This window comes from Mugil cephalus, chromosome 4 (assembly GCF_022458985.1).
Source record: "Mugil cephalus isolate CIBA_MC_2020 chromosome 4, CIBA_Mcephalus_1.1, whole genome shotgun sequence".
In the NCBI taxonomy this organism is placed as follows: Eukaryota; Metazoa; Chordata; class Actinopteri; order Mugiliformes; family Mugilidae; genus Mugil; species Mugil cephalus.
This window is the reverse complement of record NC_061773.1, coordinates 1,739,279-1,760,884: the sequence shown is the minus strand read 5'-3', so window position 1 is coordinate 1,760,884 and position 21,606 is coordinate 1,739,279. Positions and strand designations below refer to the sequence as shown.

At 41.9% G+C, this 21,606-nt stretch overlaps 1 protein-coding gene across 6 annotated transcripts in view; it reads left to right on the top strand.

Annotated features, from left to right (window-relative positions):
- The window catches only part of LOC125006744 (low-density lipoprotein receptor-related protein 1-like), a 96,578-nt gene that overhangs the window by 24,125 nt on the left and 50,847 nt on the right, over nt 1–21,606 (top strand). For all 6 annotated transcript variants that reach the window (XM_047583074.1, XM_047583072.1, XM_047583076.1 and 3 more), the window contains 4 exons: nt 7,383–7,520; nt 11,202–11,321; nt 12,248–12,376; nt 12,488–12,751. In XM_047583074.1, coding sequence (XP_047439030.1) covers nt 7,383–7,520; nt 11,202–11,321; nt 12,248–12,376; nt 12,488–12,751 — 651 coding nt within the window. The remainder of the gene's footprint in view (nt 1–7,382; nt 7,521–11,201; nt 11,322–12,247; nt 12,377–12,487; nt 12,752–21,606) is intronic.

Sequence of the window (21,606 nt, the reverse complement as noted above, 5' to 3'; positions counted from 1 at the left end):
CTTATGAGAGCTAGATTTAGCCTTCCTGCTTTGCTTGTCACCCTGCCAGACACCCCCAGAAGCCCCCCCCCCAAGAAGGAATGAAAATGTGGTGTTCATATCTTGGAAGGGAAAAGACTGAGCAGTGAGCCAAAGCCCAAAAGATTCAGCCATCGAGTGCACAGAGGGCGCACAGTCCTCCACCAGAGCTAAAGTCAGAGATTGTTGTTGAGTAAACCACAATTGTGCTGTAAATTTGTGGAGAAAGCTGGGATGTGGTTGCTTGGACAACAGCCAATACAGGTAGCTGTAATACTCCCGAGAGTTGCCGTTGGAGTGGCAGGTTAACGTATTGATTTTCACCTGCAGGGTGAAGTGTTTATGGGATCACAGGCAGAAATAAACAGTGGTGATGTGCAGGCATTATTCTCCTTAGCTCTCTGCTTTTTGACTAGGCTGTGACAAGTAGCAACGTCGAAATACAGGTCAGCCACAACGTCTCTAGCACCAGCAAAGCTTTGGTGTTGTCTAGTTTTTGGTGCTGCGTCCTAGTTGTTTGGAGTTTTGTATTTTGGCAGGGCAGGCGAAGTGAGGAGGGCGGGGTGGGGGTCGTCAAGGGGTGTCTTGGGGATGCTGGGTCAGGATATGAGTGCTCCATCCAAGAATCTGTCATGAGGGCTAAGAGCTTCACAGAAAGGGCCAGCCAGTCTGTGAAAAGGGACAAAGTTCTAAGTGGTCAGAAAAAAATTATATTAGCATGTTATTAGCAGCTGCTGCGATATTTATGGACTCATATATGAAAAAAATAATCATATGGGATTATTAGTCTGTGAGTGGTATATAAATTGCACTTATTTATTTAGCTATGTATAACATTATAACCTCTTTCCTATTATTGTCTAGGTCTGCGCCTCAAAAATAGATGTGACTCATCAGAGAATGGACATGGGTCTACAGAATGTTGTTAGTGGGGGCTTGAGGGGAGGGGCCTCTGTGGATCATCCCACAGATACTTGATCAGTTTGGGATCTAGTGAATTTGGAGGCCAGGTCAACACCTTGTGGTGTTTATGTTTTTTGAGTTGTTCCTAAAGTGTTTCTGTGTGTGTGTTTGTGTTGTGTCAGAGAGTGTCACTATGGGATGGGATGGGGTGGGGTCTAAAGAATGTTGAATTGTCACAACATGGTCAATATTATTTATTTCTGTCCGTGGTTTTAATTGGCTAATTGGTGTACCTTTCTAGACTACCTATTGTATATATCTATCTACAGTGTTACATGAACCAAACCTACCGTTGTTTTTCACATAAAGCTGGAGGCAGTGGTTAGCCTCATTGCTCTCTACAGATGGCCTCATTCTGGCTCACATAAAGTCCCTTTTATGTTTTGCTGCAGCTCTGGCAGCATCTTGTTATTTGTTTGTGTGTTTTCTGTTGGTTGAATAAGCATTGTTTTCTCTAGCATAGTGAATGGAAAATCCCCACAGCCTAACAAGCTTTGCACTTTGGGACAGCCTGATCCAGACCCAGATCTCGACTCCTTGTCAGTCGACTGGGCCTCTTTCTTTCCCCAAATTATGATGCTATCTTGACTATTAAAAACTATTTATACAGTACGTTGGATGTTGCGATAAACGGCAGTTCATCTACATGAATAGTAAACATAATGCTGTTGAGAGGTGGCACTCTATGGGTAAACGTATGTAAGGTCGTATTCACACCAGGCTCGTTTAGTCCGCTTGAAACTGACCTTTTCTCTGGTGTGGGCCTTTTGGTTAGGTGTGAATACAAATCACTCACAATCACCAAGCAAGTGAACCGAGACCACCTGTGCAGCTGGGACTCGGTTCACTTGGTCCGCACCAGAGTCCGTAACGAACCCTGGTACGCTTTTTTTGTCCTGTGAATGCAATCCAAATCTTTTCCGAACCAAATGCAACACCTGGGCGCCTTTTTGGATTAAACAGGCTTCCGTTTGTAACAATTCACCATACACACAAGGGGGATCTTTTCAGGACAACAGTGCCTTTTAATGTAATTAATATCTTATGGAAAAACAGACCCCACCTTTGAAACCACCAATACAACACACAAAAGCCCGACACGTGTAGGGGGTCCCGCATTTAATTAACAGAAAAAATGTCCCTTTTTACGTTATGTAAATTATTAATAATTCCAAATCTAACGAAAAAACGATTATATTAAGTTTGTTTAACTTCACAGCCACCAATGCTAAACTTAATATAATCCATTCGCCGCAGGTGTCCAAAGGAAAAATAAGCGACAGTTTCGTCTGCAAAATGTGCGATCAATAGCTAACTGCTATACCAGGAACAAAAAGTTTAAAAAAAGTTTGTGATCGTCATCGATCGTTTCATTCATTCATTCGTTTCTATTTTATACCAAGAATAAGCCGTTAGCACTGCCTCCTCAATATATTGTCGGAGGAGAGCATATATCAGCTGCTTGATGCACAAAAATGCAGACATCTACGGCCAAATCGCTGAGAGAATGTGCGAGGCAGGCTTTACTTAGACTCTGACACAGTGTCGGCTTAAAGTGAAAAAACTTTGCCAAAGTTCCCAAAAATTATTTTTATCCAGTATAGTCAACAAATCTAATTTAGTCAACAGTTGATTTTCAATCTCGCTTTGCCAGCCAGCGCTTATAAAGTTTAGCTAGTTGTCTGGAGTAACACAAATCTTTATTAATGAACAACCCAAATACATGTGTTTTCTCCATCAGGTTAAATTCTGACACTTCCTATATTCTATTTTATTCTTACTGTATGCCAGAAAGAATCAATTCCAAGAGCTTTAGTTCAATTTGGAACTCCACCATGCCGCTGCAGACAACTACATCTCTGTTGCTACAGTTCCTCCCTACTTCATCTATGGTTAACCAGTCATCAGTGGTAAAACTCCTTGCTACTGGTGCCACCTAATGTCTTGAGAGATTTATTCAACCTTGATTAGCTTAATCCTCAGTATATGAAGGGGACTTGAATCGGACACTCATTTACATGTACAAGTCCTGTACTGCAGCCTTAAAATATTAATCCCTAAAACAACCTATAACTGGAAAGTGCCCGCTCCTGTTTCATCATTTTGCCCCTGTGCCCCGTGACCCTAACTCTCCATCCATGTGTCTGTGCCACAGTTGCGATCAGGCATCGCACGTGACGCTGCTTACAACACCGTGGCTCAGCCTCAGCTTTGTAGGAGGCGATTTGTGTGATCCAAACAATGGCCTTAGTTTACTTGTCCACCACCACCACTGCCACCCCCTTATGCCCTCACTCAAGTGCATGTGATCTACCTCTGTGTGGAATGGCTTAAAGACCCCATTCGTGCAAGGTGTCTGAAATCCTGCGTGTCGCACTCTTGTTTTGATAGATGCTTAGAAAAGAAGGCCTTTGTGTGGCTGTTGTGGTGACTTAAGTACAGTTGAAGTTGGTGCATCCTCGTATTTGTTAAGTGAAACAGAAGTCACACTTTTCAACCACTAGCACAGTCACAAGGATAATTTGTGTGGATCAGTGATGGAGACGCCAAAATCATTTTCTTTTTCCATGGGTGCCGTAAATGAGCCACAGAAGGCTCTGTGGACCTTTCACTGAACTAGTCAACATGCAGCGTAGAGAAATAGAGCAAACAGAAACTTCTCCAATGCCTGCTAACCTGGCTCGCTCTCACTAGAGGAATTTTGAATAAAAGACCCTGTCTCATTCAAATTGTCAATGCCTTTTCCAGTGCAGCACCACCGCCTGCTTGCCAGCTCACACAAGAATGAAGCCTTGTGAGGTTTCTGTCCACTTCCTGTGGATAAGGTGTTCCACATGGTTTTCTGTGTCTGCTCTCTGCTTTCTGTCTCCTTCTCTCTTGATTCTTGATTGGTTTCTTATTGTGTTCATTTTCCACACATTGCTAAGTCTATTATATATATATATTTTTTTTCTGTAAATGGGTCAGCAGATGTTAGAGGAAAAAAATCATGGGAGAAGATAAAGAATGAGTAATGAGGAGGAGGAAGGACAGCCAACCGCTACTTTCCACAACGGCAAAGAGAGATGAGCTAAGTAGAGACGGATGATTGCTCACAAAGTTCATGCATTGAACAAAGAAGAAAAAGCAAACGAAATTGGCTGAATCATATGATATGAATTTTTAATAGTGTGTTTCTTTTTTCTCCTGGTCGAGAGGGCAGCTTTACTGTCTCTGCAATGTTGCCAGGAAAGTGGTCGCCAACAGATAGTCACAGAGGTGATTTTTTTTGTGTGCGTGCGTGTGTGTGTTTTAGCATGTATGCAAACAAAACAACAACAAACAAAAAAATGTTAGCCTGACAGTGTGTGAGCTTCAGAGGTATGTGTAATTCTGGTGAGATCCAGGCTAACTTCCGGTCTCTAGGCTTGGCTTTAGGTTCATGATTGCTCCGCACATGTGAGAGTGGTATTCATTTTCTCATCTACATCCCAAATGTTTAACAGAAACATCCCCTTATCCTACTGTGCAGTGAATGTTCTGCATATTATTATGAGCTGTAGTTTTACTGCTTATGACAGTGCTATGGGAATAAATGCTGTTGGATACTGAATAAAGTTGTGGGCATGCATAAGTATGCTGGACAGAGGTTGGAGGCATTAGACTGTGGATAAAAGTCTCGTCAGAGTCACAAGGCAAGGCAGCTTCATCCAAGAAAAACAGTTCAGCAGTAAGGTCATTAAGGAGAAAAGCCCTCTGTGGAGGATTTTAGCAGTATATTCTCTATATCCAGTTTAAGGTTTTATAAATGTATTTTTTAGAAGAGGAATGGTTTCGGACCAACTTATATTTACCCAAGATGTTGTCTTTTTTTTTCTCTCATATACTCACATACTACTACAGTACGCCAGGTCTACGTGCCAGTTCAGTGATGTGCTTACTGTTGGTGTTTTGCCTCTGGGATGGATGTGTGTGTGCTGCAGATGCAGTGAAGGTAGTCATTTGACTACTCCAAGCTAGGATAATGGTGTGTTTGTAGTTCCTCCCAATTTTCTTCAGCGGCCCTCTTTTACTGCTACAGTGGTGCTTTGGACGTCTGCCCCGTGGTCATGCCTGTTAAGTTGGCAAGCAGGACAGATGAATTAATGAATGTATATCCATGATGAGGATGAGAGCAGGAAGACATGAGTATACCTTTATGGAAGAGATGATGAAAACACACCAGTACAAGAAAACAGACATGGCACAAGAGAACCAAATGCAGAGGACAGGATGTGGTGGACCATGTCTCCCAACTTGTTAAATTTCCTGACATGACAACATGTTGTAATCCCCCAAAGCGAATATACCAAGAGATTGATTACTCACTCCTCTGAGTCAGTTCCTCATATACTTGGTCTAAGCTAGTGCCTAAATAGATAGTTACCCAACAGTCGGCTCAGTCATTAAATAAATGACCTTTGCTTCTGTTGTGCAGTTGTTGTGACTCATCAGGGAATGGACATGGGTCTTCTGAGGGTGTCCTGTGGTGTCTGGTAACAGAATGATGTTAGTGAGTGCAATTTGGCCCTGTTGGTTGAGGGGAGGGGCCTCTGTGGATCATCCTACAGATGCTGTACAGATGCTTGATCAGTTTGGGAATTTGGAGGCCAGGTCAACAGCTTGTGCTGTTCATGTTTTTTTGAGTGGTTTCTAAACCATTTTTGTGTGTGTGTCTGTGTCAGGCTGCATCATGCTGAGGATGGCTGCTGCCATCAAAGAGTGTCATTGCTATGATAGATAGATAAATACTTTATCCATCTCTATGATGTAGGGGTGTCTCTGTGATGTATAGGGTGAGGGTGTCTGGTCTGGTCTAGGGTGGTGTTACATGTCTAAGTAACATCCACATGAATAAATACCAGGTCCAAATGTTTCCCAGCAGAACACTGAATTGTCACAAAATGGTTCAGTGTTATTTACTTCTGTCGGTGGTTTCAATGTTGTGACTCATCTGTGTAGTTAATCTGCAGTTTTGATGACAGTTTATGTTTCATTCCTTAAATACGCATTAAGATCTTTTTATTTTGTTGTGCAGAGTGTCAGGGCATTCAAGTCCTCCTCGTCCATTTGCTCACTGGTAGGTACTGATTACGAGTACACTCCATGCAGGTTACCATGTGGAGGAATCTACCTTAATAATTCATTGTCTGATAATATTTCAAAGTTCTGCCAGTTGACTGTTTAATCACTCATAAGCAATCAGAAAAAAGTCTCCATGTCTCCTGCTGTTAGTGTACTCACAGCCAAAGTGTTTGTTTTACTGCCAGTGCAGGTTTGCTCCGACTTGTATCGGGGGAAAATGAGGGTTGGTGATGAAACGCACAACGGTGGTGCTGCTGTCCACAGCTATTAAGGAATGGATAGGCTGACGTGACCTCGCTGGCGGAGACAGCAGAGAAACATATCTCTTGCTTCAGTCTGACAGATATGTTGTCAGCCACACAGAGGCTTTCAGAAAGTCTGCCATCCACCAGCAGCATGAAGGCGCCATGTTTTTATAAAGATAGATTTAAAAGCATTTCTGCTTTACTGAACAGCTTATAGTCACAACAAAATGGAAGAAAAAGACAAGAAGAAAAGAGACAAGGCATTTGTGAAAGATACCAGGATAAAAATATCACATACATGGTGCTGAACTGTGTGTGTTTTCATGGCTCCAGACAATCCTTCTTGCAACGGGGTACATGGAGTGGCACAGCTGGAAGTGTGTTAACAGATAGGTGATGGAGTGCAATTTTGGTATCCATTTTGGTTTGACATTGCACTTGTATTTATTCCTGCTGTGAGCGCTTCTTAGTGGCAACCCGAGCAGACTGAGAGGTGCGCACAGACTTCTCCTGAATCAACAGAACCCTTTCAGAAATGCCTTTAAAAAAACTTTCATTTCAAAGTTTATGTATCACGTACACAATACACAGTTCCACGTGCAAAGTTGAATTTGTAAGGTGATATAAGAAAATGTAGGCAACACAGGGAAATAGTTTTCAATAATTTGGGGGAAAAAAATAACAGATGTGCAAGGAATCAGTCAGAGTCTTAGTGTTCCTTTGAATAATAGCTTGAAAATGCCATTGATTATTTAAATAATGTCATCCCTGTATAGTATTTATCATAAAATACAAACTAGCATTATATGTAACTACTCATAATGATTTGTTTGAATTAATAAATACATAAAAAAGAGACATCCATTGGGCAGATGATTCAAAGATGGCCTTATGTTCTCGGAGGTAATACTGTATATTTTACTGATTACTTTCATAAACTTGAATTGAAATGTAAATGTTTATGTGATAAATGTTTAAACACATTGGGAATCTACATGCCCTTTGACCTTTGACCTCTTCAGTTAACCATGTTTATGTTACGTCTTTCCTCAGGTCCACACAGCACCATATCCCGATGCCCTCCCAACGAGTACCAGTGTGGAGGAACCGAGTTGTGCATCCACATGAGCAAACTGTGCAATGGAGCCCCGGACTGCACCGATGGCTGGGACGAGGGGCCACACTGCAGAGGTATTGCTTCAAACCCCTTCGTCACTGTATGCATTTAAAAGATATGAAGCATGGATGTAAAAGATTGTGTTGGAAGGCCAAAGTCTGAATGGTAAAGTCACTGTAAAAGATTGAGTTACCACACTAGTGTTATCGAGCCGTGTATCCTTCTGAATCTGTTATTTTCCGCAGTTATGTGTCCTATACTGTGTCCCAGCCAACTGTATTTTTGACATACTGTATGTGCGCAAATGTGGAACAAGGCCTGAGCTATGAAGATATTCCTTTTGATTTGGGGAAGTAGGAAATATGAAACTGTGAAGTACTTTATGATGAGTCTAAGGAATGTTATGTCCTTTAAAAGAATGTGCTGACTGAGCGGATGATAATGTAATGAAAAATAGAACACAATTGTGCAAATCTGGTATATGCCTTTGAATGCAACACATCTAAAGGCATGAGACAAGATTTCCGCTTTTCATGTGATTGACCAATCACATTTGAGTGGGTTTTGGTTGCTTGCCGGCTAGCAGTCTGTGTGGAGAACCAAAGAGGCCCTGTCATATCCTGACAGCACATCATCAAGCAACTGGACTCGTTGGGTTTCATAAGACCTTTGGTCGGTCATCTAAGAGGCTTCTTTGGTTCAAAATCACTAGTGAGAATTTGGGTGGTGCCCACCTGAAACGTGCGCAACGACCTAATACCCACCTTTGGTTGTGTATCTTGAGTATCTCCCTCAAACTGGTCCTAACTCAGGTGGTCTTATACGGTAAACATCTGAGAAGCTAGAGGACATTGTAGCATTGTAGCATTACTCTGTGCAACTTGATTATTATCAAATGCCGCATTTCTCAACTCCAGCTGGCGCAATGTCCGTCTGTTGCTAAATGAGAACAGATGATTTAATTATCTTATTCTCTCAGATATTATCTCTAAGAATCAGCATTAACTGGCTTATCTCATTATCCTCACCACCACCACCTTGCTCATTTACATTTCAACCTTTCCCTTTTGTGAGGCGTTCCCTTTATTTCTTTCTTTATTTTTTAAATCTCTCTTCTACATTAGTTAAGAAAAGAGCTGGAATGAAATATTTATTGAAGAAACGCAGAGAGGCATTGGAAAAGGCATGAAATTTTCATGCACTTTCAGCCTGACTGGACATCTGCACAGCGTGTGTGTTTTCACCTTATAGTCGGGACAAAATTCTCTCCACATGTGAAATTGCACCAGTTCTCAAGCAAAAACATGTAGTGCATACAGGGCTGAGCAATTATTTTTTGGGCCGAGGCTTGGGTTTTAGGGTTAAAGTTGGTGCTGCAATAGCTTCAAGTCTTAGAGTTTTTATCCGTGTGTATACTCGTGTATAAAACATATGTTCTTGAAACATCTTTTGTTTTTTTTTCTAGGGTGTTTGAGGTAAGGGTCATCTAATTGACTTGAATGGTTTGCATACTTAACCAAAATAGAATATTTTATATAGTTTAATTGCTCTGAAATAAATAGTTGTGTGTGTCACTGTAAGTTGTTTACATTGTTGGCCATGTTGGTTTTCTAAACCCATCTCTGTTGTTCAGTGCTCAGACTTGTTTTGGAAAATTCCGGGCATGTCTGTAATTTGAACTGTGGTTATCTCAGCAAGCGTCTGGAGTATAGCATTAAGACTTGTGAAACCTCAGAATTGTACAGGGACTGGCAGCAGGGCAGGATTTATATGCTCTAACTCTACGATGTTGGAGTTTGGAATATTGGCTAAAAATGCAGAAAAATCTCCAGATTTATACAGTTTAGTTTTTAGCTTTTTATAGCTGATCAAGAAACATTTATGTTTAACTTGAACTTCATTATTGATCAGGGCATTTATTTGGTCAGTAGTGCAAAAGCGTGCATGGTACTGCAACAGAACTGCGCCTTGAAGAGGAGATTCCTGAGACTCTTCAGTGGTGTTTTGTTAGTTTGAACACTCTGCCAGTGTCTGTGGGCAAAGTGAATCACTTGTGACTGATAGATCTCAGCCTGGTTTGACATGGCTGTGTCTTTGACCATGACTCATTATGCCGTGCAGTGTTAAAAAAACTCAATTGAAATTCCATCATGCAGTCTGTCAGCTGACTAGCAGGTGTGATAGTGGAGTTTTATGTTTCTGTATTTAATGAGTATGTAGCCCTGGCGATAGTCAGGGTACTGGCTCTGAGCGCGCTACAGAAGTGTTTGCCGAGTTCTACTATATTTTTTGCATTCACTCGTTTTACATCTGCAGTACATCTTATTTTTAAAGGAAGAATCCAACCTACGATAACTTAATAGCTGGACAGGAATGATAGAATATAATGATAGAACTATAATGATAGATGTGTTACAACATGAAAATGGGGTCAACAATGGATTATTTTTTTTCCCACTGAGAATTCAGTTTGTAGTCACCACTTTGATTTCTAGCATGTCATGTTTCTAGCATTGTTTACCTTCACTTTGCTTGATTGAACTACACATATGTACATATACATGCCAAATTTTTCTCACATCTCCTTCCTCAGCTAGCTAACCTCACCACCAAATACACAGCAGTTAAATTAACACACTCAGACTTTTTCAGCCAAATGGTGTGTCGACTGTATGAGTTCATACTGTATCGATCCCGCACGGGGAACCACACCCAACGTGTCACTCATTGTGGAGCACCCATGATCCTGAGATTAAAAATTTCATGCTCTATTGACTGAGCTAGCCGGGATGTATGCACATGCCATGTAAATATTGAATGTGACAGTAAACAGAATGAATTTTCTTGTCCTTTGTGTTGCAGGCAGCCTTTTGCAATGGGTTTATTATGCATGATCATAACACAAATGCAGTATAACTGTTCAACCTCCATAGAATCCCTCGTTTTTATGGCTGTGAGATACTTTATGTTGACCAGCTGCTATTGTCCATTGTTCTGGAAATCATTTACCCGAAATTTGGTCCTAATTTATATCCAGAACTGTCGACAGTGGAGCCAAACTGACAACTGTTCAAAAGTGACAGACAAACATCCCACAAGTCACCTTTGGAAAAATACAGTCATGGACATGAAAGTCCAAAATAACATAATAAAGACCACATGTCCTGAACATTTTCTCTGAAGGCTAAATGTTAAAAAAGTTGTTGTTGAACTTTTTAATTATTTACTGGCATTACACTGATGTGTTACTCACATTTTTGTGGACCACTTATTTTTATTTATGAAGGTGTTTTCCGTTGAGAATGACATTTTAGTTAGTTCCTGTGTTTGGAGGATAATAAACTGAGCAAACATTTTTTTTAATTATTGATACCATATGTTCCTTTCTATCAGGAGGAGACTACAGAGAAGGAAGTTCAACAATTTAGGAATGCACACCATTATTCATTCAGTTAGGCTCCTTCCTCAGCCTTTAATAGAGGCAGTTTCAGCAGCATCTGTACTGAGACCTGCAGGCGAGCTCTAAGCACCGTGCTCAGCGAGATGAATAAAAGCTGAGCGACCACATTATAATCTGAGGATTTATAGTGAAACGTTGGATGCATTATTACAAATCCACCTTCAATTAGAAGCCTTGAAGTAGTGTTTACAATGTCAGTAACAAGACAAACATGATTAAAAGCCTCTTCATTCCTTGCGTTCTTGCATTCATTTTTGTCCCATCTCCCCCTCCTCTGGTTTGTTTTTCCTCTTAGAATACAAGTCCAACTGCTCCCTCATGGGATGTCAAGAAAACTGTGCTGTTACTCCAGTGGGGCCAGCCTGTTACTGCAAGAGTGGCTATGAGATCAGCGCTGATGGGAAGACATGCAAAGGTAAGTTCCTATAAGCCCTGGCCGCCCACTGTTTCTCAGTGTTACCTGTGGTGTCATACCACACACATTGGATAAACAAACACTTTAAGCCACTGAGGTGTTACCACACAAGAATTGATTGACACGCTGTGAATAAAACATAGTCCAAGACTCCTTGACATTGACGAATCGGCCCGTTTATTGTTGACTACAGTCTAAATTGACTGTACAAAATTCTTGCATCCAAATGCCGCTTCAGTGGTCAAAAACTGTTGGGTGGAACACCTAAGCCAAGAAAGGATAGGTACCTAATTATAGTCACACCCTTTGGACCTTATATGGAATACTTTCAAATATATATAGTTATTACGGCTCCTACAGCCACAACAATCCATCTTTATGTTAATATCTCTGCATGCAGCAACACATTGCTGCATGCTCCCGGCAGTGACGGAAAAAAACTACTTACTGAAAAAGATTCTGTAAAACATTTTGTTTTCTATCACACACTCAAGTTTTTCGAGAAACTAAACCAAGTGAAAAGCACACAGTGGGTAGTTGAGGGGGCAGGGAGTGCGGAGGATTTCCTGTAAAAGCTTTCTTTGAACACTTCTGTACCCTCAACGTCTGCTGAGATCTGAAGAGTGACTGGCAAAGATGAGCAATGATTTTAACGCTCCCCTGGTGTAGTGGTTATTTTTTGCAACAAGCCAATGGAATATTACACCTTTAATGAATTATGAAGCAAGTGTGACAAAAACAAACTGAGCATGAGATGCTCTGCATCCGAACATGGTGTTGTCAGTTTCATTGAAAGTGAATAATGATCTGCATTTTTATATACCATCTGTGGGAAGTTTTTTTTATGTTTTATTTTATCCTCTGTTTGTTCTGTTGTAGTGTGTATTAACTGAGTAATAAGACCATCTGTGGTTTCTGTGCTTTAGACTTTGATGAGTGTAGCGTGTATGGGACCTGCAGTCAGTCCTGTACTAACACTGAAGGCTCCTACGCCTGCTCCTGTGTGGAGGGCTACTTGTCCCAGCCAGACAACCGTTCCTGCAAGGCCAAGAATGGTAAGTTTAACGAGACTGGAGCAGGAACCACTGCGCACAGGGTTGACTTTACAGATGTTCTGTTTATGATCCTCCTTTTTACTGATAGTTTTGTCCACGTCACATTTCCAGTGCCCGTAGACCGCCTGCCCGTCCTGCTGATTGCCAATTCCCAGAACATCCAAGCCACATCCTTAAGTGGCACCACCGTCCACAGTCTGCTGTCCACCAGCACCAAACAAACCACAGCCATGGACTTCCTTTATGCCAAGGAAACTGTCTGCTGGATCCACGTTGGAGACTCCCCCTCGTCCACACACCTCAAATGTGCCTTGATCCCCAATCTGAAGAGCTTTACAGAAGAAAGAGTCATCAACATATCCCTCAGCTTGCACCGTGAGTACACTACAACAGCAGCAGCAACTTCACCCTTACAGGTCACACAGTGATATGTTGCGCTTTTCCAGATGCTCAAAGCGCTTACAGTTGTATGCATTATACATTCGCTCACACAGTCACACCCTGGTGGTGGTAAACTACGTCAGTAGTCACAGCTGCCCTGGGGCAGACTGACGGAAATGTGACTGCCAGTCCACGTCTACAGCCTCCAACCACCACCAACATCACTCACTCGCAATCATACATCAGGGAGCATAGACCCGGGGGCAAGGTGGGTTAAGTGTCTTGCCCAAGGACACAACGGACAGACTAGGGATAGGGTGGAATCGAACCGCCAATCTTTAACCGATTATTGGACGACCGCCCTAACTCCTGACCCACTGCCATCCAGAGACATTCAGCGAGACATAGTCTAAGTCAGCTTACATAGCAAAATGCTATGCAGTCCAGTTCTCCACACACACATTGTATCGCACAGGAAAAAGTGTTTCTGGTGCATTGTATTTCCAGATACTCCACTTAAAATGCAATTAGGTGGGTAAAAGACTGACACGCTTTGCACCATCACGCTGTTGCTAGCTCATGATCTGTTGAACCCTTGAGGATATGTGAAGCTCAGTTTTTAGGGCTGTAGGATTTTGCCAGGAAAACTACTTATTTTATGCATGCAGGTCTGACTGAAACGAGTTACTGACTTGATGCATTCATTCATTGCGTGTTAAAGGAGAAGATGCGGAAAGATGGCACAGCAGGCTCCCATTCACCTCACTGCTCTTGCAGCAGGTGGGCCTTGTTTGTGGAAATGAAATGCAGTTAGAATATTTTTTTTTTCTGTGAGACCATCATCAAACTAATTCTCATTCACCTGTGTGTTCTACGTAGCAGTTGTGTGAGCTTGAAGTTACTTGAGGGGAAACAAAAGCGGGATCTGTACATTAAAAGGTTACATGTGTTACAAGTCTAATGTAAACATATCCTTAGCTCCGCTCTGTTTCTCTGTGCTCTATTCCCAACCTCTGAGTCACAGATTTTACAGCAACTCATTAGAAACAGATGTGTGTTTCCACAGCTTAAGTTTCATTTCAGGAAATACTGGAGAGAGTCATCTCCCTGCGTAAAAACGAAACTAAAAGACGGGGTCATAAACATCCAAAGGGCACGGTTGAAGGTGCACGTGTCTCCCTGCATGTTTCTCAGTGGAAGCAACCTGCAGGTCAAAAACATCCACACCCACATCCTGCTTCCCCTCCTACCCTTTATCCTTATTCGCTCCAAGCCCGGTTTTCTTATGCCATGCCATGCTCTGTTTTTTCTGCTTACATGGATTCCTTGTTGTACTATCTTTTGGGATGTGAATGATTGATTTGTGTTTTATAAATGTACTTCTGCAAACTTTAACCAGGGACTTTGCCTTGGACCAAAGCAACATTGAATTTCTGAATCACTCAGTCAGACTTTATTGATCCACAACCACATTTGCCCTTAAAAAAATACTCTTGAAAACTGCCAGTACAATAGCTGTAAGACAATTAAATTCAATTAAGATTTGTACATGTACAAAGCGAGCAATATACACTATATACATGGAAGGATAACTCATAAGATGTAATAATATGTATGGAAAAACATTGACATGAATTAGAGGCAGTCTCCCTGTGCTCCCTTAACTTTTAGGAGATACACAAACAAGAGGAAGGCAGTTGAATAAATAAATTTATGTGAACTGGTGAGTAAAACAGGGAATGTTGAAGAAATATATAAAGAGTCTTTGGCAACTATAATTTTCGTCATGTCTGAGCAGAGGGTGAAGAGCAACATTTATGGAGGAGGTCAGAAGCAGGGCATCTGATGAGGTCAAAGGAAAGACCAATGGGCGCACTCAAAAGCAGCGTTCCTAGCTAAGGTTCATTTCTCTGCATACAAGGCTTAAAATAATGCATTAGTGCTGTAATTATATATAATTGTATGGCACAGTCTTATCTCTCATATTTCTGTTTCTGTGTGCTTCTAATGTGAACGAGCATCTGCTCAGTGTTCAGCAGCTTGTCTTCGTTCATATTCTTTACCCTGTGTCTAAACAATGCATTAAGAAAACAGAAATGACTGCATCAGTGCACGCCATTATGGATAAATGAATGAATGCATAATAGTGACAGTCGGAGCTGGTATAGCTTTCATTTGGAAATGTGTTGATTTTGAACCAGATGATATCAGACATGATTGGACTGGGGAATATTTGGCTTTTTTCAAGAGAGCCTATTCCATCTCTCTGTGTGTTATTGGCCTCAAAAATTGTCACAGTTGTTATTAGCACATTAGTCAGTACATCCCTTAATCAGTCAGAATAATGGACGGGAAAACAACTGCCAGAAAAACAGAATTACTCAAAAAGCTCGTCTATTAGTGACACCATGTGTTCATGCACATTCACGAAATTAAAAAGCAAGAATTTTCACTGTTGCTGTAGTCACGCAGCTGTAACCAGAACCTCAGCGGCTCAGAAATTGGCCCGCCAATTTTAAGAACCAGAAGAATTTGCAGGAAATTCCAGCATCTTCAGCTGGGCTCCCCACGCCTGTCCTCCGCGCACACGCACTCCCACGCACACTGCGGCGCTCGCATTGAGACAAAACTGCGAGACACATGTGTGCACACCCACACGCCGACAAAATGGAGAACTAGCTGCATTGAGGAGCAAGGACAGGATGTGCATGACAGATGATGAGGGATTAGAAGAGAAATAAGGAAGCCAATAAAGGGAACTGCACATCCTGTATGTATCCAAGTGACCGTATTACTGTTTTCGGCATGGACGCCCTGAAATAAAGACAGATGATGTTTGAAGGTGTTTTAATTTAATCCATGAAGAGTGAAGGTGCTGGATGTCGGATACAAACTATGGGACAGACCTTCATATTTATTATGCCTTAGACAAATACTGAGGCTGCATACTTTCATACCTGAAACAGCATCAGTGAATGAAATACACAGTCCTAATGGGGGCTTTTCCTCATGTGTTCCAGACGATAATTTTGGAATGAGTTGGGTTTTTTGGACAGCCTGCTGGCATGTGAATGTGACAGAATAGAAGGCGCAGGTTTATGATTCCAGTCAACATGGAAGGAGCCAGCGGCAGCCAATGGCGGGAGTGAACATACAGGAAATGATGCACATGTGGTTGGAGTGACTCATGACCTCAGTATGCCTCAGATGACTTGTCCAGATGTTTCTCCCCCACCCTGCACTCTCACTTTTGTCACATTCCCTCTTTTTTTTTTTTTTTAAAGTCCAACTTTCTTCTGCCAAATTTCATGGAACATACTCTTACTTATACTAATACTCAAAGTCACTGTCAGACATACAGCAATTAAACCACAAATCCTATCCTAATGCTAAATATATCTGAGGTTATCAAGAGTGAAACAAGTTAAAAGCAACAATATACTATTGTTGATATTTGGTTGTAGACAACACCTTCAGAAGGATATTGGCATTCTTTAGTCCTGTTTTCAGCATGAAAATGCTAGAAACCTATTTTATTTTATTTTTTGTATTTTTAATTTAATGTTACTTTTGGGTATGGTTTGGTTTGCATGTTCAGGGCAGGACTGTTTGGTAGTTTGATTTTGCGTTTGTTTGTCGGGGTTCAGTCCTGTATCCTCAATCCTCATCCCCTACCTGAACCTAGTCTGTATCCCTATTCCCCCATCTCTCCCCCACCCTCATTTCCTACCTGAACCAGGGTCTGTATCCTCATGCCACCACTTCCCTTCGAGGTAGAGAGGTAGCTTGGACACCCGACCAACACAATTGTGTATTTGGTTGAACAACAGTAAAAAGTGCTAAGCTAATCTCTCAAAGGTTGAAAGTTTAACTTAACGAAACATCATTGAAGGGAGGTGCCTACTTGAAAACCCCAGTGTTGTGTCGTATACTGCCTACTGCTAGGCTAGTTAGCTGGTGTCTTCTTGTTGGTTGGTAGCTGGTAGCTGACTGCTAGCCTGTTGGTTGGTTTTTAGTTGATCTGGGCTCCTGAATGTGTTTTGCCTGGGATCTCGGCAAAATGGATTATCCATCCATATCTACTCACTTCATATCTGGCAAACACTTAATACTGGCTAAAATAAATTCCATTTCATTTCCATTTTAAAACATTACACCTAAAAACTCCCACACTCAATCATCTAATCATCATCTGTTCATCATTTGACTGTTCATAACATAAAGACTTGTTTGTGGCACTGGACCCAAGATTTAATGTTAATCTGCAAATTTTGAACACTGTGCAATTCTCATTTGGTGCTCAGTAATACAATCATGGCAATGAATGGTTTCATTAGGTAGGACTTTAACCCTACATTCATAAATAATATTTCACTGTGCATCCATAGTGCATTTTAAACATTTGTTGTTGTTTTTTTAAATGACTTTCTTGTCAAACATTTTTTAATTACGTCCTGCATGTTGTGCATATTTGCATGTTTGCATCTAATTGCCGCAGTGACCAACCATCTTATGTGAGGGTATATACACGTATCAGCCACAAAATTAAAGTATTTTGTCACTTCAGTGTGTGTGTGTGTGACATCACCGGCCCTCCCTGGGAGCTAGTTTGTTGATCTTTATTGAGTGTAGTGACCTTGTGTGGCAGGGAGGGCAGTGCTACGCCTCAGTGAGTAGAGGGGGGAGAACAACGTACAGCAAAGATGTGGAAGGATGGACAGTGGAAGAGAGGCATGTGGTGCTGGTAGGAACCGGTAGTCCCAAGTCACCTCACTCAGGATTGACGGGGTCCAGGGGGGTGCTGTGTAGATCTCTGGAGAGATGGGAGCGTCCAGGGGGGTAAGGGTGTCCCAATAGTGGAACCAAGTTAACGATAGGGCACATGCACATAGTGATAGAGTGAAAGGGCAAAAAATTTTTGGACCTGGCATTTATTCATGTGGATGTTGGATGTGGATCTTAGATGTGTAGCACCCACCTAGACCAGACCAGACACCCCTACCCCATAGCAATGACACTCCTTGATGGCAGCAGCCATCCCCAGCAGGATGCAGCCTGACACAGACACACACAAACAACACTTTAGGAACAACTCAAAAAACATGCTGCACAAGGTGTTGACCTGGCCTCCAGATTCATAATACTTCATAATGTTATGCCTGATCGGTGAAAACAAATCTGCATTAAAAATAAGAAGAGGGATGAGATCATTGGGCATTCTTTGTGCTAATGTATGGTTACTGAAATCTGTCCCTGTTGGAAGCCTAGGAATTAAACCAAGGTACACCAAAAAGTAGGAAACGATGCTCCATGCTATGCACAGGAGGGCTGATCCCAGAGCTGCCACTAAGCCTCACTCACCGGCTTGTACTCTTAAGAGTCACTCTACCTGCTACGCTTGCACAACGAGCCACAGTCTGCTGTGGACGGACACTTGCCTGAGAAATCTCCTTAAGAGGTCATGTGCCGTTAAAAGGCAAGCCAGTCAGCACATTTTCAAATCTTTCCATTCAACACTTGGGCCGCTTTAAGCTTCCCACACTCTCCTCATTTCCCCCACCTCTCGCACATTTTAGTCTTTGCTCTTTAGTCCTTCAAGTCATGCTGTCTCTTTCCTTTTAGGTTTGTGTGGCCCTGGTGGATCCTAACTGAACTACACCTCTGATCTCCTCTTGGTGGTGTAGTACACGAGTGGCTGCTCATAAAGATGTAAAGATGCATGCGCCTTGCTTCTTCTGCTCCGGCACATAGCTATTGCTATAAAAACTTTGCCTCGCATTGCTTCATTTAGGAATATGTTTTAGATATATTACCTAGACATGCACTTGTTTTTCTTAGAATAACTGGGAGCAGAGACATGAACACAAAAACACGTTAAAAAAAAAAAAGTTGTTTGGAGAGAGGGAGGGTGAATGAATAAGGCAGCTGGTTCTGTTTTTTCAATTATGCTGTGTTGTTTTTTATAGCATAGTTTCAGACAGACCGAGCTGCAGTTAATGAATCCAGACTGTTTTCCCACCTCTGGGGAACAGACAAAAAGGGAGGGATAGGGGATGATGCATGGAGGAGGAGGAGAGAGAGAAGGAAAAGCAGAATGGGAGGAGATAGAAAAGTCTCTTTGCTGGAGCCATTTGTGTTTAGCAGAAGTGGAGGAAAATGGAGAGCAGGGGCTGTCCGAGTACAAGCAGCATGATTTTTTTCCAGTGTTTTCAGCACACTTTTCTAATATTGCACAATCTCTTTTCTGTGCCCTTTGTTTATCCATTGCTTAATCAGGGAATCAGTGTGTTGTGGGGCAGCTGGAAGCATTTAAACAGAGAACTCTGTGTTAAAAATTAAGAGCACCGTTGGGACTGTACGGCCCCTGATTCCCATAAACCTCAGAAATGCTGCTGCACAATGGCCAAGTTTCCCTTGTGGAAATCAGATCTCTCGCTCTCCCTCTTTCTTCTCTTCCCTGTCTTCTTTTCACCCCCCCCCCCCCCCCCCCCCCCCTTTGCTTTTTTCTTCCTGTCCTCTCCCTCACGCTGCATTTTTCTTTATCCGTTTTTTTTTTCATCCACTTTTACTCGGACCCAGAATATTTGAAAGGGCTCCATTTCCCTCCCTCTCTCTTGCTCGTCAGGCTCTGCACAAAAAAATGTCAGTTTTTCTAAACACAGAGGGCTCCTCTGGAATTACAGTCAGATTTACGCGTTCAGAGCTTGCTAAGCTAACACTACGTGCCCTTTTATTTCACTCTTATGCCGAGGAATCTGCTTCATCGTTTCCTGCTCCCAAGCTTTTTTCTTCCCTCATCTGAGAAATGGATCCTCTGGTCTACCCTAAAACAGCAAAGTGACCTGATCACCCAGGTTGACATACCACGATCGTAGACCACCACCCATAGCTCTCAGCACTGCACTACCCCTGCAGGATAACTTTAGCCCTACATATGAAGTGTTTGTGTATATGTGTGTCCGGATAGTTCTACGGAGGGCCCAAGCTTGTAGCAGCTGTAAAAACACAAGCCCTGAGTCTTGGGAAGACCCCCCCACCACACACACACACACACACACACACACACACACACACACACTACTCTTTCAGTTACTTACTCTCAATAGCTCAAATGCAAATCTTATGTTTTCATCCTTCATGCCAAGATTAATATTTGAAGGCCCTACTGGCAGGGCTGGAGGAAACATTCATGTCCTATGTTGATTATTTTAATTTGATCTAAGCAATATTTTTTTGTTGACATTTGTTATAGCGGGGCCCAGGTTCAGTTACTTGTTGGGGCTCAGACTAAACTGACTGAGCTAATGTATATTACAGCTAGATTTGTTGTTAGACTAAAATGTTATTGCCTGCTACCTTCATATTTGTAGTACAGGACAGGAATGTAAAATACCTCACCGGTAATTTGTTTATTTAGAGACTCTATGGTAATAGACTAGAATAGTCGAGGAAGGATGGCTCAGGCCATTGGCTCAGGCCATTGGGTGGGGTTATTGCATCAGCTTGGTGCTGAAAAACTGACAGGACTAACTTACAAGTGCTGTGGTAAACAGAGTACTCATACACTGATCAGCCACAGCATTAAAACCACCTACCTAATCTTATGTAGGTCTCCCTTGTGTCACGTGTCTTCTGATGGTGTCTAGCAACAGGACATTGGTAGTGGGAGCCTTAATGTCCTCTGGGTTGAGGAGAGGGATCTCCAGCTTATCCGGAACTTGATCAGCTTGGGATCTTGGGAGTTTGGAGGCCGGATTAAGAACATTTTATGTTTTCTGAGCTGTTTCTAAGCATTATTTTGTGGTGGCATGCTGTACTGTATTGTCCTGCTAAGGATGGCAGTTGCCATATGGGAGGTGTTGCCTGGTCATCAGCGACATAGGTGTCTAAATAATGACCATATGAAGGTCAACACTGAAGTTTTCTGAGCTTATCATTGCGTTGTAACAGTGTTATTCACATCACCTATCAGTGGTTTTAATAATGTTGCTGATCAGTGTATGTTAAACTGATATTGTGTCTTTGGTCATGTATAAAATAGTTTATCTCTGGTGGTTTTCTTTTCATTATTCTACATTAGTCTATTAAAAGGTTATGGTTTCCATGCATTTTTATATAACTCATCCATCCTTGAAGTTAGAGGACAGGGGAGTATATACTGTACTGTGTACTTTTATACATTTATTTGAAGAACTTGAGTAAATGTACTTAGCAGTACTCACTGATGTATATTGATTCTATTCTATTCTATTCTATTCTATTCTATTCAACTCTGTCAACTTTAACTTTCTTTTTCTGATCACTGGCTCAGGCTGGTGTATGAGAAAAGGAAGGAAGAGGAGGGAAAGACAGAACCAAGGAGAGAGGGGTCTATTAATGTCTCATGTTATTCTTATAACACTATTTTCTCCTCCCTCAGACCCTCCCTCCTCACCACAGTCAGGACAGTTTTGATAGAGAAGACGCATTAAGAGTTTTATGTTGATTTTACGTTGAACTTCAGTCGGTTTTAAATGTTCCATAAAGCTTGTGTGTGGTTCACATGAATAGGTGTTTGATTTTCGTCTGTGGGTGGGGCGCTGGTCTTCCATGCGAGCAGAGGTTCAGTAAAATAAACCCAGTGGAAACCGCATTCCCGTCATCGCTTAACTAGCACTGAGGCAACATCTACCTCAAAGCAACAAACAGCCTGTCTCATATTTTGTCTGTCTGAGTGACTTTGAATAGCATGCACATTACTTTGACAATTGCTAATTGATGTCAGCTCTCATCTCATTTGTCAGTCTAAGAAATTGCCCTAGGTCCAAACTTCTAAATCTGCACCGTGTGTGAAAGTGAGCGTGAGAAAG